This window comes from Copidosoma floridanum, unplaced genomic scaffold (genome assembly GCF_036245765.1).
Source record: "Copidosoma floridanum isolate Cflo_tuat_1 unplaced genomic scaffold, Cflo_Japanese_pri ptg000002l, whole genome shotgun sequence".
Classification (NCBI taxonomy): Eukaryota; Metazoa; Arthropoda; class Insecta; order Hymenoptera; family Encyrtidae; genus Copidosoma; species Copidosoma floridanum.
This window is the reverse complement of record NW_028321879.1, coordinates 3,999,969-4,018,301: the sequence shown is the minus strand read 5'-3', so window position 1 is coordinate 4,018,301 and position 18,333 is coordinate 3,999,969. Positions and strand designations below refer to the sequence as shown.

The following is an 18,333-nucleotide window of genomic DNA, read 5'->3' as shown; positions in this document are numbered from 1 at the left end:
TCCAAATAGATCAAGCTATGTTTTGTGTCAGACATTATTTACCTGACAGTACCTTAGCTGTAACAGAGGCCCAGTTTAGCCCGTATTACAGCCACATTATGATTTCCACCATGCAGCAGTAGGTATACTTCCGACATGGTGGTGCAGCGGTAGAGTTACAGTCTCGTCGATCTAAAAAGTTAAGCAGAGTTGGCCGCGATTGGTGGTTGTATGGGTTACCGCTCGACTATGAATCCGTTCGCTTGCGCTGGTGATTTTTTGTATCGACTGTCTACTTTACATATAAAGATAGAGAAAAGCTATATATACATACATACATATATATATATATATATATATATAGAATAATTGCGACGCACTATTGTGCGCATGCAAGAGTGAGGGAGATAGAGGAAGAGAGACAGACAAAACAGAGATCCTCGCCTGTGGCGCAGCTGGTACACGTACAGATTATATATAGATACATATGTGCATGGCAAATTGTATTTTACCTGCGTATGTGTCGGCTTTTATTGCATCACTCGTTGGGGGTCAAGTGTAGTAAAATTTTATTCCTTCCGTGGTGTATGACACGTTTGACTGTGCTATTTGTTTTTTCCTGCAATTACATATAGCTCTTCTTATCATAGATTGCTTGAAAAAATGTTGGACAAGAGTAAACAGGTGGAGGAGCTGCATCAGGTGGCAAACTCGAAGCAGGGGACGATGGCAGATCCGGAGCATCTGGAGTTACGCGAGGCAGTCAAGCGATGATGATGATGATGATCAGATAGAAAGTAAAGCCGAATTTTCCGTACTCGCTTTGTACAGCAAAGTCTACACCAGTAATGAGGGGCGAGGGGGGGGAGGGTAGACCGGCCTGTGATTAAAAGGCTGCGTATCAATTAAGTACCGTACACTTGTAAATTAACTGACAATTTTTCATAAGTAAAATATCAAATAAATATTTATTTTTTACAAAAAAGAGCAATGCTTAAAAATTGTTATCTACCTGATGATTCTTAAAAATTCTATCCAAATTATTTCTTTAAAACATATAACACTCAAGAGACATGATCATTTAAAGGCTCCATGTGCAGTTGAAGCTATGATGGTATGTATAATAAAAGAAAAAATTTTTACACATATATGTGCATGCGCAGCGTCTTCACACCATGACCAGTCCCTCTATTCCCGCACACAGGTACTGCCAGCGAAGAAGTGGGCCCTAAGTATGCTTCGCTTGCCATTAAGTTTCCAAATAATAGGTAGCGAATTTGTTGTACTAGTGCTTTTTTTATTTAAAGTACACATATTAAACTGTAACCTTTAAATACTTCAGCCCTCAATATGCAAAGATTAGGGCACTAGATTTTTTCCAAAAAAAAAAAAAAAGAATTATTTCGGCTCTAAAGTATCGAGCATAAAAATTACTTTGCTATTAATTTTTTTAAACATTCTAGCTATTCGATACTGGTATCCAAAATAAAAAGAAAAAAATTTTCTTGAAGAAAAATCATTATTTAGATTTTTTTAAATATACCTGATTTTTTAACCCATTTTTTGCCAATTATCGATTAATTAAAAAAGCGCACAATAATAAACAACATAACTACAATATTTTAAGGAAAATGTAAGCCCAAAAATGAGTATAAAAATGCAGGCAACTATGAGGTATAGATCTTTTTAAAAAATTCAATTTTTCCCAAAAGTTGAAAAAATTTCCAAATTTTTCGAAAACGTGGTTTTTAAGTCAGGTAAGAGCTACTTTTTCCTTAAGTTTCGAGAAAAAAATTTTTTTTTCCCAAAAACATAGGCTTTTTACAGAAATGCTTTTCCATCGGTTTTTTGCGAATTACGATTTTATTTTTCAAATTACAAATTTATTTTTAATACATTATTAACATTGTACTTGCAAGGATCTTTTTTCTACAACTTTTGTTTCAAACTTTTTTTTATTTGACGAGCCTGAAGAGAGTAAAGTGGAAAAAACTGTATTTGGCACACTCAGGGCCCCAGTTACTGTGGGTTTTCAGTGCGTCAGTTGTTTGTGTTTTAGTTTTTCAAATTCTGCGAGAAATTTCCGATTTTTTACGTATTTTGTTTACTGTATCTCCTCTGAAGGGTCAGAATCCGTAGACAGACTGCACTAATAGGACCGTTTCTCGAAGTCTGAGCCTAAAAAAATCTTATTTTGAGCATTTGGAGATACACATGCCTCGTTTTACTTGCTATAACGGCTTTCTAACCTATATTTTTTGGTAAGGCTGTGGAATACAGTGAAAAACTTGTACAGCCGTATTGTCAGTACAACACTGCCGAAATTCGATTAATGAATTAGCTGTGTACGTACTGCCACAACTGCAGGACTCTCCTGCGATATCCGCAGGATGGCGCTGCACAGTGAACGCTGTGGCCATCACTGCCGTTTCAGCAGTGTTGTACTGACGATACGGCTGTACAAGTTTTTCAGTGTAGGATTAAAGAGACTAAATTAAACTAAAATACATTAGGCATACCAGCAAAAATACTTATTTTTCGATATTTGATATCAGCATATCAAAACTGACAAAAAGTATGAAGAAAATTTGAATAGCTAATAAGTACAAACATTAACGAAATAATAGTGACAAAAACATACAAAAAAAAAATCAACAGCAGTTTGTGTTGCTATTATAGTTTCATCTTAAGTCTTTCAAAAAATTTTGAATCATGATAATACCCTAAGAAATTACTAGATAACACATTTACGACGACATTTACACACATACCATCCGGAGCACAAGGAAATTTGTAAACATTATGGGAAAAATTTTTAAGAAAAATTGCTATAAAAAGGCATTACAATAGCTGGCAAAATAGTAATTAAGGAATTTTAATAGCATGTAAATAATTATCAACCATTATAGTAATTAGATCTGGCGCTAGGAGGGGTTGAGCATGCAATTTTAGATCCCCTCAAGTACCTAACGTATTTATACATTTTCGGGGTCGCTGATTCTGAATTTCGAGGGTACCAGGCCCAATTCTGGTCCCATTTCGAGCTAGGGCCCATTTTTGGCTAAAAATCGCTGTTTTTCGACTATTCACGGCAAAATTTTTAATTTTTGCCTTTCAAATATTATGTTTACATTAATAACATGTTTTTTGAAATAGTTTTGATATGTATAAATTATTTGTTGAATTAATATTTAGGCTGCAAAGCAAAAAGACCAATATAAGTGTTGCTATATAGTAGTTATGTTACTCAGATAACGACCCAGGTGAAGAAAAGCTTAACTCATATTTTTCAATGTTATTTTAAACAGGACCTTTTAAATTAAGTTTTTCTTAGTCTAGGCCGTCGAATTATATTAAAAAATTAAAAGTTTTTAATACATTTATTAATTTAAGAAAATGTAAATAGTTAAATTACCTCAAATATATTTTTACAAGTATTTGTTAATTTACATACACAAAATGAAATACAAGAAATTCCAGCTGATCTACAAGGGCATTGTTTTGTAGAGAATTTTTTACAATTATATTTTGGTGATAAGTCTTCAACGGATGGGTATAATATTTTTATTTTTTCTGGTACTAAATTATTTTCTTCATTAAGATAACCAAAATTAGAAGGATCTAATTTCCTGACATCAGATTGCAACAAATTAATTTGAGAGTATGTTACATACAGAGCTCTCCAAATATGCAATCTTATCGATTGACTTGTTGGTGAGAGTTCATGAATAGAAACTATATTAGTAAAGTGATACATCCAATATCTAAAATCGTCAAACATTGTACGTACATTATTCTTTATAATAACTTGTAAAAGATATTGTTCAGCTTTATAGACGGATAAATTTATTTCCAAATCAGATACACCTACAAAAAAAATGTAAAAATCATTTTAAAATACAATATAGTTCTTAAATTTAAATGCCGTATTTAAATACGTAAATGATAAAAAACCTTAAGCAAAAGTGGTGAGAAACATTTCAGGGTGAGCTTGTGAAGCACCATATTTGGTGCCAACTTTGCTGATATAATCTGCACCAGTGAGATGATGCAAAGCTGGAAGTACCGAGCACAATTCATATCCGACTTTTTTAGCCAAAGTATGAAGGGGTAAAAATCTTTTTTTCGCAGCGGCACCCACATGAATCCAAAGTTCTTAACATAAACATGTATTTATACGTGTAGAGTGTAAGTATAACAAAAAATGAAAAATTTTGAAAATGAAAATATTTTTACCTGCAAACCTTTTTCTTCGAATTTCGTTCAATAGTATAACAATAGAACAACCACATCTGTATCTGATGATAAAACTAATATTTTGCGATTTCCATCTGTGTGCATGTTTGGTATACATGAAAAATAATTTTAAAATCAGCTTCTTCGACATCATATCTTTGTAATGATTGTAATTTATTAGAGTCGTACGGAATATTGATTTCACAAGGTTTCTCATCTGTTGCACTACATATTATTTCTATCCCTGGCCAAGATTCCGTACTGTTCTCTAATACGTAATTCCGGAGAAAGTCTTGTAATCATTTTTTGTTTTTGTTGGATCCCCAAAATAAATTTTCTTGTTTTGGCATAGGTACATTTTCATTAATACTATGCACGTCTATCGTTTCATTTTTTTATCTTCGTAATCTCTCTCCAAATTTTACAGAATTTTCAAAATACGAGTCAAAAATAAAGTCAATTCAATGGACTCCTTTTTTTGATTGTGAAGAGATAGAATTGCAAAAAGCAACTGAAAAATCTTTAAACGTTTTCATATTTTTCCAATGTAATTTTCGACATACAAGCATAACATCTACAACTACGGTAAAACTTGTAAGGTCATGGATGTTCGCAATAAATTCAATTTCTGCCTTTGCCTCTAATGCCTTTGTAGGATCGCTTTTGTTTTTTTCTTTTTTTATACTACCACTTTCAGTAAACAAATAATTATTTGGTATTAACTCGAACGTAAATAATTGACGTAAACTAAAATTTCGCTCTTTTGCTAACTCTATTATTTTTTGAGCCATTTTATTTTGTTGGATCATTGAAAGACTTTTGTTTCGAAACAAATTGTTGTCTGAGTATATTAAATTTTATATTTTAATTGTGTGAAAAAATTGTTCGCGTTTTTTATTTACTTTTTCAACAATAAATAATGTTTTTTTTTACCAATAAAATAAACTTCTTAGTAATAATTTATTTATTACTTTGAGAGAATAAATATTTTCAAAAAGTACAAGCAAATTAATAATCAATCTATTTCTAAAAATAAGTATTTAGCTTATGTGTATAACGCATCGCAATGGAGTAGAAGGCCTATTGGTACGGTTTTTTTTGCAGGGAAAAAAGTAAGAAATAACAAAACTATTTTAGAAAACATTTTATTGATATAAACAATGTTTTGAAGGCAAAATTAAAAATTTTGCCGTGAATAGTCGAAAAACAGCGATTTTGGGCCAAAAATGGGCCCTAGCTCGAAATGGGACCAGAATTGGGCCTGGTACCCTCGAAATTCAGAATCAGCGACCCCGAAAACATATAAATACGTTAGGTACTTGAGGGGATCTAAAATTGCATGCCCAACCCCTCCTAGCGCCAAGACTAAATGGTTGATGTATGATTTTCTTACTTCTGTAAAAATACGTACATAACTATGTTTAATGCATTTATCGGCAGAAAAATTAACATAAAAGACAGTGTCATTACAGCAAATAAGTAAACTAGGCTTGAGTTTATAGAGGTTGAACTCTTGAATGTAAATCTGTCTTCTAAAACTGAAGATATGAGCAAACTTTGAGTTGATACTACCAGCTTTAACATAGTTGATGTGTGAAACGGATTTTATTCCCATTTTACGTAGTTCATCTAGAAGTAAACTGTTGGAAACGCATGGTCTCATATTTAATACAACGATTCTTTTGGTTTTAGATTTAAGATAGAAAATTTGGACTACAGAGTTGTTTAATTTTATGCTTTTCACATTTTCACATAAATCCTGAGCCGTTTCCGCGCCATCTAAATAAATGTATATTCGTTGGTTGGCTATGCGTGAAGCGAATTTGATTTTTAGCTGATCAATGTGGTTTCCGATTTCATATACATATTTCATATAAGAAGTATTATCAATTGCATCAACTACGATTGCTTGGTTGTCTGTACATATAGTCTTTTCTACCACTTTTTGAGTAAACGATTTTTGTTTTATGACTTTGCTTCCAGTTTTAGTAGAACTGTACCTGTCCTTTTGTGATGAGTTATAATCAGCGCTGCCAGAAAAAGCGTCTTCACTATAGACGTTAAATTTTGTTGTCTTTGTCGCACCATAAGGCACTAATGACGTATTGAGATTAGATTGACGTCTCAGTGGCTTGATACGTCTTTCTCGAGGTAAGAAAAGCCTAGCACCTGCCTACAGCCGGGCACCTTCTTCAAGGAGTGACGTGGTTCGACTTCTACGTGTTTTAATAAACGTTTAAATAATAAACGTTTTGATTCGGTAAATATTACAAACCTTTTCACGCATATATAATCATTTATAATTCTTCTCTTTATCCATGTACCTACATGTAAGTTTCGTTTCAAAGTTACGCTCATAGACTTTTAATTGTTCCTCTTTCACATACAGAACATTACAAAGAATTTAATATTATTTAGCAATAACCTATTCAAAAACATTAGAACCCTAATATTATAAGCAAATAAATTAAAAAAGTTTGTCATAATGAAGCTATCAAAAAGGTTCTTCTCTTGCTGACAAATATATCTAAATAAAAGTTGTCAAGTTCGTTACGTTGTACTAATGAGCAAAATGAAAAGTGAGGAATAAGGGATGAGTAATGTTGGTTGTGTGAAATAGAAAACACACCTTTTCGTGGAAAAATAAAATAAATTTGCCTAGACATAAAAAGTTTCATCGAATTAAAAAGAAGGCCTAGGCAAGTAAATGCTTTATTTATATAAAGAGAAAATTGACATTGACTAAAGGGCCCCTCTAATAAAAAATCAACCAAAGGATAGGACATTGGCCTTAAAGAAAATTAAAATAAATTAATATCTTCCTATATTATACAGTGATCTAGGATAGTCATTCCACATATCCCCCCTCCACCACCCCTACTTCAGCCCATTCGGCTCCCCTACAAAAAAAATTAAATTTCGGTAGTTTTTACTACCCTTAAGGTGGTGCTATGGTGCACTGATTTTTTTTCTTATATTCTTCATGAGTTTATTAATTGCATTATTGAATAAGTATAACAATATGACATGATATTTTCATGCTTAATCATAGAATAACAAATAATTTTATAGAATATTTAAACCGTGGACTTCGCTCGAAACCCTATTTACCATGATAAGATGAAAACCATTTTTCCCTTTTAATTGCAATATTTCAAATGTTTCTATAAAGTTTACCCTTTTGTTTTCAATTTAGATGATGCACATCGTACGATAAAAAAATAATTTATATGCCATTAAAAATTTCGTATTACTTAAAAACTTTATGTACATATTATTTCAGTACAAATTTATTCATGTTCTCATTCAATGTTCTATTACTACAAATATAATTTTTACAAGTAAATTAGTAAAAAAAAATTTTTTTTGTTAATTAATAATATTTAATGAAACTAAACAGTAAAGAGCAATGTTAACTTAGTGGTAAGCATGTTTTACCAAAAAAAGTTCCTATGAAACCCCTGCTGTTTCGGGTCGGGTTTTTCTGTGGAATTTTCCTTCAGAGCGATTCCAAGTTTTTTCCTTGCCCACAGGTCTTCGGGCTTGGGTAAATTCGAAACAGTGTTAGGGCCATAGGTAGGGATTAGTGGCTCCGATGCCAGGTGCCAGGCAGGTCTTCTCGGAGAAGAGGCTACACATCAGCAACTGGACCCGACGCACCATTGGTACAAAGAGAGCCAACTTAACTGGCCAGGTGTTTCATCAGAGATACTCACACTGTGCTCATGGTATACTATAGGTATGATATCAATTAATAGATATGGTCAGTAGGGGCGGAAATATACCCCCACACAAAGCTGGTGAGTGGGTGGCTCCGGTGACTAGGATAATTGGCTGTCGCGGTAATCCGGTAACAAAAAAAAACAAACAAACAAACAAAATATATATATGTAAAAGAGATATTTATGTTTAACTAATGTATGCATGAAATGTTTTCTGTTAAAAATTTTACATACATTTCTGACACTTCTCAAAACAAAAAACTTCATATCAAAAACATGTTTGTTCGAAATTTGTGGAGTTAGTAAGGTGGGTAACGTGCGATCATACAATTGACAGTGTGAGTGTAGTTTTGAAGCGATGTAAACTTTTTGTAGAGACAGTATTAAACAAATGGCCTGTATTTTCTGCTGTTACAATCGATTGGTCGTGGCTATCTATACTTATTATTCTGTAACAGTGGAACGGTATAAAAATCAATACTTGTTCATCGATTATGTACGATTATTTTACAAATTTTCAAAAACATCTCCCTAAAGAAATCATTTTTATTGAAATTTTCTATGTTTATTTTATAAAAATAGTTTCAAAAACGATTGAAAAAACATTTCCTACATTAAAAAGGCACTGAACTTTGTTTCTCGAAAGTATTAGTGTGATATGTCTCAGTAGAAACTTTGATTAATTACGAGGACGCTTTCAACACTTTTGCACAATACTATTGTCAAAAAGTGAAATGACAGCTGAAAATAGTATTGTTGCTTTAGTAAACTGTGTTGCTAAAAATAAAAAAACATATAAATAATCTACACGAATTCGAAAATTTATATGAAGAAACAAAGGCTGAAAAAGAACTGCATAAAAATGAAAAAAGTGATGTTATACACAAAAATTCTCCATTTATTAAATATTTTAAAAATATTGCAATAGTCATAGAACGATACGTAGAAAATCAAGATTCTACTCATGTAAATATAGCCCCTGAACCAACTAACGCTTATTACTCTCTGAAACTATTAAATCACATTTTATGTTATTTGATGGTATACATACCGATGTGGAGCACTGTTAGGTGTCCCTGTTTATAACATAAGCTAATGTTACATGAGATTTCAGCGTGGGAAAATAAAAAAATTTCGAGTTTTATTTTGTTTCTTGAACAGAATACTTTATTCGATAAAAACAATTGGAGTTATTATGATGACATAAATTTTTCTCAAGTCCGGCGTTACTGAAACGATGTATTAGTATTTTATATGTAATAAACTTAAGCTATGTGCAAAATGGGTGCGGGAATATTTATATGATAAGAGTTACTAGCTTTGCCTTTTGATAAAACAGTCAATTATCACTATAATATTATAAATTGTGATGCCAAAAATTTTCCTTAACTCTGAATGCCCCAAAGTTGCAAATAATAATTGTTATTGTAAATAAGTAGATTGTAAAAAATGAACGCTAGGAAATTAGTTATAAAAAATCACTTGGATGAGTGCTCGAAACATGAGACATTGTATTTCGCTTTTACTTTAACCTTGTTAATTTAAGTTAAATCTGCTAATAATTTTATTTTTTTGTAAAAGTGACAAATGAATAATGAATAACTAAATAATTATTAATGTATAAGAAAGCTGCTCTTTCAAAATATACTTATTTCTAAGATGAAAAAAAATTATTTAACTAAAAAAATTAACGAAGGGAGAGGGAGGTACAAAAATCCACTTCCGTTACACATTTTCTCAAGGTCATCAATTAAAAATCGTTCATTTATTCTCGCGCATTACGCACCTATAAAACTATAACTTCAAAAATATACTAAGAAAATTTTATCTGGATTCGAAAAAAAGCATTATCGTCATCCAGGACCAAAAAAAAAAGAATGAGTTTTGTCTGGGCTTAGTCCTTTGAGCCTCTTGAGAAAAAGGCATATTATTCGCCCGGACACAAAAAAAAGGGCATAGTCTTTGTCTGGCACCAAAATAGGCCTGGTTTTCGTCTAGACTAGAAAAAAGGGTGAAGTCTTCTCGCCCAGAACATCGAAAACGTATAGTTTTTGACCGGGAACAAAAAAGGCATAGTCTTCGTCTGGAGCGTCGATATGTCTCTGTTGAAACTTAATGTCTTATAAAATAATTATTTAATGAATATCTCTTTCTGTGCTCGTCCTATTTTTCGATAAGATCTTCATAAGATCTTTCTCCTCAATGCGCGCGCGCGTGTGTATTTATTTATTTTATTGCTTGATTAGGGGAAAAAACGGGCCATCTCTGAGGACTGTTAGGAAAAGTAAAAGCTTAAACTAAAAAGATGCTATATTTTTTTCTGTTTTCTTTGAATTATTGTAGCATCAAAAATTAATATGGTATTATTTTTAATTATAAATAATAATTAATATAAGTTTGTTTTTAAGTTTTCACATCTATCAGTATCTCAAGCAACAATTATGTACATTTTTATATGATTTAATAAAAAAACCAGAAGTCAATGGGTGCCTGAGTATCCAAAGTTATACTTCTATAACAGATAATATACAAATGAAGTAAACCTTTTCTGATATGATATTTTTAATAACCTACAGCAATGTATGCATCAAAGGTGGTGTAATTATTTCTAGAATTAGTATGTTCGGTAATTGAGTACGATTTCTATAATTACTTAAGTATTAAATAAATAAACAGTTATATAATGTAAGTAAGACAAGTCCAGAGTACAGCCATGGTACGATGTGCCCCCAGGTTGCAGCCTTTGTGAGACTGCCAGCTTTTATCGAATCTTCCAATGATTTCAAAAAAATATCCTACTCTAATAAAATCTCTAACGTTGTACATACACTTGTCACACATGCTCACACACTCATTGTTTTTTGCGTATAGAACAATCATAATTTTATATCTAAAAGAAAACTGAGTAAAAACATCATGTTGTAATGCATTATCTTGAATCGGGTAGTATTACATTCCCACAAATGTAGCTGAACTCGAAAAATCACCTTATTTACGAATGGAAATATTTTGAAAGTATAAAGCAAAATAAGAGTTAAATAACTTAGTCATAGAACCTCATACGAATAAACCAAAAACAAATATTAAATAGTTTAATAGAATTAGCTTTTTAGATCGGGAAATTATTAATAGCATGAAAAAGTTCTTATCCCTAGTTTTTTGTGTTTATAACAAATTTTACTATTTACAAACATCTCAAAAGTTCAGCAAAGGACCCCCCCCCCCCCCAAAAAAAAAAGGTCAAAGTGGCCAAAACAGGTTTTTTGCTTCTAGAGAAAAAAATAAGAATCGTACAAAAAAAAGTAAAATACAAAAAAGTTCCGTAATTCTAAGACAAAAAATAAAAGCCACATTAGGCTCCAATCGGTTAAGCCATTTTAGCTAAAAAATTACGAAATACTGTCATTTCTGGCTACTTATTGTAATTCAATAACTCGCTTCCTAATTAATATTTAGAGCTCAAGTTTACACACAAAGTGAGTAATCATAGTCCTTAACATATGCACCAAATATCAGCAAGATCGGTTGTAAACTTTTTGCGAACCGCTAAGAAAACTAAAAAAAGGTCCTTTCTTAAAACGGCCATAAAAAAAGATTTGGCGCCGTAACCCTACTCCCAAGCCAAGTGAGCCGAGCACCAAGAACCGCTTTTTTAAGTATGTCAGTTTAGCTACAACCACTAATTTATTATTTTTCCTCATCATAATTTTTATGAACTGTAGGACAAGCTCTGGAGGTCATCAATGCGACTTCAAGATTTATCTCTTACGGAGTTTCGATAGCTAAGATGGTTAAGGTTTATGCCACTGCTCGTATTGTTTTGCTATCTAAGGATCGGTTCAAACTGTTGGCAGATTTTTTTTCTTTTTAATGTGATTTTTCATTCTGGTTTTATTTTTTTTATTCATATTTTATTTAAATTTATAAATAATGTTAGAAACACTTTTTTCCTACACGTTGAAATAAATAAGTTATAAATACTAATTCTATTAAATAGTTTGGTAAGTTGGTCCTTTTCGTTGGCAAGGTCATTTCATAATTTCATAATAATAATATAATTTCTTAGGATATAAGTATAATTCTTACATTATAAAACTCCCAAGAAATTATTAATATCCAACGTAAGAGATAAATACATCCTAAGAAATTATTTTATTATTATGGAATCATGAAATGGCATTGCCAACGAGAAGTACCAACTTACCAAATTATTTAATGGAATTAGTATGTATAATTCATTTATTTCGACGTGTAGGAAAAAAGTGTTTGTAACATTATTACAAATTTAAATAAGAAAAAATTAAACCAGAATCATAAATCACATTAAAAAGAAAAAAAATCTGCCGACAGTTTGAATCGATCCTTAGATAGCAAAACAAAACGAGCAGTGGCATAAACCTTAACCGTCTTAGCTATCGAAACTCCGTAAGAGATAAATCTTGAAGTCGCATTGATGACTTCCAGAGCTTGTCCTATAGTTCATAAAAATTATGATGAGGAAAAATAATAAATTAGTGGTTGTAGCTAAACTGACATACTTAAAAAAGCGGTTCTTGGTGCTCGGCTCACTTGGCTTGGGAGTAGGGTGACGGCGCCAAATCTTTTTTTATGGCCGTTTTACGAAAGGACCTTTTTTTAGTTTTCTAAGCGGTTCGCAAAAAGTTTACAACCGATTTTGCTGAAATTTGGTGCATATGTTAAGGACTATGATTACTCACTTTGGGTATAAGTTTGAGCTCTAAATATTAATTAGACAGCGAGTTATTGAAATTCAAAAATTCGCCAAAAATGACAGTATTTCATAATTTTTTAGCTAAAATGGCTTAACCGGTTGGAGCTTAATGTGGCTTTTATTTTTTTGTCTTAGAATTGCGGAACTTTTTTCTATTTTACTTTATTTTGTACGATTCTTATTTTTTTCTCTAGGAGCAAAACACCTGTTTTGGTCACTTTTTTTGGGGGGGGGGGGGCTTTGCTGAACTTTTTAGGTGTTTGTAAGTAGTACAATTTGTTATAAACACAAAAAACTAGGGATAGTAATTTTTTCATGCTACTATTTACTTCCCAAAATTTCAGTAGATTTAAAGCTAATTTTATAATATTAAAAAGGATCCTATATACAAACCATATTCGATGCTGTATCTCCTAGTCAAAAATTGTTAGTGACTGTCGATTGGTTTTAATTAGTTTTAACTTGTCTTTGAATTAAAGTATCTTACAGTAAAAGTATCTTACAGTAAAACTCCCCATCCACTTTTTGATTTTTAACAGATTTTATTCTTTAGACTGTGATATTTCGTTTTATCTTCTAATTTTTTATTTAATCTTTGTGTTAAGCCTTCAACTTACTGTACACATTTATTTAAAAAAAAAAAGAAAAAAAAACTTGATACGGTTTATTTTATCCCTTACTCCATAAAGTCTTGTAGAACAATAAAGTTTTTTCTCTCATTAGAACTTTTTGTCAAAGAGTTATACTAAGAACAGGTGCAGTTCAAAGATATATTGAATTTTTTCAGATACCACGAGGACAAAAGTACACAAAGGAATTTGTAATTGGTAATTTGAACAGTTGCATAGCACCATTCACCTTTACACCTATAATGGTAAGTTCTAGTTGTATTTTTTTAATTCATGATGTTTCAAAAAGCTTTACCAAGTCTTTTTTTTTTTTTTTTAGTATAGAATCGATGGAATTGATGCCAGTTTTTTTGTTGATGATCAAAAAGCTGCATTAAAAATAGCTGACTGCAGCAATAGAATCACAACTAATGATGGTTTCAAAATGTATTTCAAAGTCAAGCAAACAGGAAGCCCACCTTTAGAAATTAATGATGCTCTCAAAGATAGGTTAAAACAAGCCATGAACAAAAGATATGTACAAGAAACAAACGCTTTGAACTTGTCTAAGTTCTATCATGATCCTGGTATATTTAATCATTTTCTTTTTCAAGATCAAAAATTATCCTGGTAACACAATTAAAGAATTTCAGCGTATACACAAATCGTATTTAACTTATTTAAGATTCCAAGGATAACATGCATATTTAAAAAAGTCGAGATTACGCAGCAGTTAAGGCTGCACATACATGAATGATTAGATAAATTTATAAATCCATCTTTAGAGATTAGTTTTTAAATATAATTTCTTTGATAAAGTATCATTTATTGATAGTTTTCACAAACTTATGCTTAATATTTTTAAGGGTGTATTTTAACATTTTCTTATAGTTTCTAATATTTATGACTTCTGTTTATTAATTGTTGCTTTCCTCAAACTATCACGAATCTTCTCTTTGTTTTTTAGCCTTGAGATTGTACGCATATAGTTATGTTTACCATTTTTATTAGAGTAATTTTTTTATAATTTTGGTTTTAACTTTTATTCTTACTTCTTATGTATATTACTTTTTTTATCATTCCAATTCTCAGAAATATTATTTTCATTAATCATTTTGTTCCAAGTAACAAAAATCTCAAAAATTTATAATAAATTTTACTCTAATAGACTGCATGATTTTTTAGTTACCACTGTTCGTCGTGGGGAAGAGGAGTAGTTTGAGGATAGCTGAAATACTGCATCTTTACTTTAATTAAACGAATTTTTATTTAAGGAAAGCAAAAAATATTTGTTCGATTTTATTACAATCAATTGGTATTTCTACAACATATTTTTTTCGAGCTAGTCTGAATTTTATGAAAAATTACCGACGTTTCAGCTAATTCATTCAACCAAAAGACTCAACATCCTTTACTTCGTATTTTCTTAATTACGTCGTGGTTTATCCTAACTATGTTTTATAACAAACATTTGTGTGATCTTAACGACTATTTATAGTATACGTAATGAAAAATTACTGATCATCGACTCCTTCTTTTTCCCAACGTAACAAGATCATAAGTTCTGACTTGACTCTCCCCCTTTTCATTATATTACATAAAACGTCAAAGTTAAAATTCTTAATTCTTAAATCATTTTTTTTTAGTTTCCAATAACGTTTGATTTTTAAACAAAAAATTTTTATTTTTACTGTCTTTGTAATAAAACAGAATTTCTTTTACACAATATAATAACATTGCTAAATGCGAAATCTGGAATGTTGAATTAATTTGATCTGGAAATCGCAGTGAAAAAGTTTGCAGGGGTTGTACGTCATTTGGATATTAATACTTTACTAATAGTTTACTAATAGTTGGATAGAATCATGTGATGCGTAGCCTCAAAATTTCATGAATTTCGAATGCCTATTTTCAATTGTTTTTTTAATAGATAGTAACAATACAAATCCTATATTAAATTTGAACATGCATCGGAATCCTGTGCATCATTAAAAAAAATCAATAAACGGAAGAAACGGTTTTTCAGGTTAATAAAAAAACTAAACATTCGATGAAAAAAATGTTTTGCTGGTAAAAATGTTCAAGAAGAGATCAATCAAATATGTTTTTTTGAGCACCGATCGGTCGAAGGAATTTTTTTTTTTTTTTTTAATCCATAACATGCGTTTTATAGGATGATTCACGATGAATGGCATTTTAGGATGGTGTAGGAAAACTCCTGATGAACAAAAACACTTTTAAAAAACTTATGCTCATTGGTCCGAATCTTTTGCATAATCATTTTTTCAAAGGGCTTTTTTCAGTTACTTCAAAGTTGTTCAAAAAGTTTCAAATCAATGTCGAAAAAATTTGGCATCTATATTAAGACCTATAATATACGTATGACGTCAAAACTTTGAGTTTTAATATGTAATAGAATGCAAGTTATAGATTTTCAAAAAAATAGTCAAAAAACGCAGTTCATGCAATTACACAAAAACTACTAGTCCAATCGAAGCTCAAAAAAACTCATGTGATCGGTCTTTTCAACGTGCATTTTTAACGTTTCCTCAAATGTTTGGTTTTCCTATTTACCGTTAAAAACAGTTTTTTACATTTTTTTACATTTTTTTATCTTGGTGATATGCTTCTAATTGTTTAAAATGAGAGTAAGCGTGGATATCGAAGGAAATTTAAACCAAACGAAATTTAGTTTTTTTGACACTACCAATTTTTTATTATTCAAATTTTTATCACATGAAATGAAAGAAAGTTAACTATCAAATTTGAATGAATTTTTTATTTCTTCATAAAACATAAGAAGTCTTTCACATCTTCAGCTTCTCCTGCTATTCACTCTTCTACATCAGATGTTAATAGCACGTTACTTTGTAAATGGTACCATTTGTAGTTGTTTTTAATATAAAAGTAACACTTTGAAAATTACAAGTTAATCAGTCATGCAGCTAATTGGCTATTGACAAGTAAATGTTTCATTATTTTTCAGTCAATCTAGGATTATTAGGCTTTAATCACACCATAAATTTTAACAAAATTTAAAAAAATTTATTGTTTCCATCACATATAAACACAAACAGTTTTAAGGGTAAAAGACACTTTTAAATAACTTCATTTAATCTTAGAAAGTGAACGTAGAATGTTTATTAATTTGTTTTTTTAATCCAGAGTTGACGCTCGAATTCTATCGAAACATTCGCACTAAAACTATTTTAAAAGTCTTATAATGCTTGTATACGCCGCTTATACCCAGATATTGGCTTTCTGTGATATAGTAGGCGTACTAATGTGCTAGTCCCATATATCAAATAGAGAAATCCTTGCTAGATGAGATGTATTTTTCAAAAATTTTAATCTTCGTGAATAAATTATACTTTTTTATAAGCCTCAAGCTTCACCTTACTGAACTCAAGTTTTCAAACAACAATGTCAACTTCAAAGTTCATAAAAATATGCACAAATAAAAGAGTCATGCCGAAATGTATCTATGAAATTGTTGGATATCAGTCATAAAATCAATAGAGAACTAACATGTTTTATTTGTTACATCTTTATCGTAGAAAACTTGATGATAATTAACTATAATATTTGATTACGAATATACAAAAACGTTTTTTTTTTAAAAATATTATCTAAAAAAATTTTGGCTCGCAAAAGAATGAAATCAATAAAAAAAACTGACATACTTCATTCTTTACAATTTTATCGTAAGCAACTAAAAATACAGTTAACCATTTCATTCAAAACACTCAACTATGTTGTTCTTATTAAAGTAACAAATATTTAGATTGATTGTTAGTTTGTGCTGGATAGGTCCTAGGAGGTACGATCCTGTACTGAATAGGGCAAAGGTGCAGGGAAAAGATAAACATGGGTGCACTAAATAGCGCGTAACTATTACTATTTGAAAAACAAAAATAGAATTGGATTTTTGTGTCACTTGATGAATTCAAATCTTATCGATCTTATTGATTAAGGTAAGGTGAGGTGAGACCGCAAAATTGCACCTTTTTGACCGTTACGAGAGACTTAAAAAGTACCTTCTGATTCGATCTTGGAGACGGTGCGTAGTAATAATTTATGGATAGGTCTGGTTAAAAGAGTATCTTAAGTTTTAACATTTATGACTCACACCCTCGCCTTTGGATCTTTGAAGACATCGGCAACTCTCACAAGAGGCCATTTACCGAGAGGAGTAGATTCATTTTTTACCAAGACTAGATCTCCTTATTGTATCGGACGTTTAAAAAAACTCACTTTTTCATAGTGTGGAGAGAACTGAGATACTCCGCGGATCATCTGTTCCAAAAACAGTGTACGGTTTGGGACAGTAGCTTCCATTGGTGCAGTGGCGATATTTCCTTGGAAGTGAAGTTCGGCTCTGAGATCAAATAAGATAGTTAAAACATCAAAAAATAAGATGGAGTTAGAAGACTCAAATTGGAGGGGTCGCTAGTCAAGGGAGCTAGAGGCCTTGAGTTTAGACATAACTCGATCGTGCATAGCAATGTAGAAAATTTGACAAAAGTAAGGACCTGGTCTCCGATTGTTCTCTAGAGTTGACATTAAGTCGACTTGACAGTAGCTTCCCATAAGCCTCCAAAGTAGGAAGCTGATGGAAAGATGAAATGCTATTGCATGCCAAGGGCGCACAAAGAATTGAAGAAAAAAATGCTCTTGCAACAATCTCAACATTTTATTTAACTCCCAATCAGTTTCCACAAAGTTGGTGCCCCGATCATTATACAGGTCAGAGCAGCGACCACGACGAGATGTAAAACGCTAAAAAGCTACTATAAAAGAGTCAGCAGAGTAATCCTCGGCGACCTCCAAATGCACAGCTCTCGTGACCATGCAGTTAAAGACTGCAACGTAGCCCTTAAGGGTCCCTTTCCCGTGGTGCTTTTCCAGATGAATAGAAAAGGGATCGGCGTAATCCATGCCTGTGATTAACACTCGTACTCTCGGTAGGTCAGGTATTAACTGTGTTTGAGGCCAAGCAGAATATCGCAACCGATCGGAGTGTGAGCTATCATGGAACTTACAATCTGGCGATTAT

General features: G+C 31.5%; 1 protein-coding gene across 1 annotated transcript in view; it reads left to right on the top strand.

Moving 5' to 3' along the window:
* Positions 1 to 18,333, top strand: part of LOC106639926 (nuclear RNA export factor 1) — a 126,947-nt gene that overhangs the window by 70,947 nt on the left and 37,667 nt on the right. The window contains exons 3-4 of the mRNA XM_014353762.2: positions 13,457 to 13,543; positions 13,618 to 13,864. Of these exons, the coding sequence (XP_014209248.2) occupies positions 13,457 to 13,543; positions 13,618 to 13,864 (334 nt within the window). The remainder of the gene's footprint in view (positions 1 to 13,456; positions 13,544 to 13,617; positions 13,865 to 18,333) is intronic.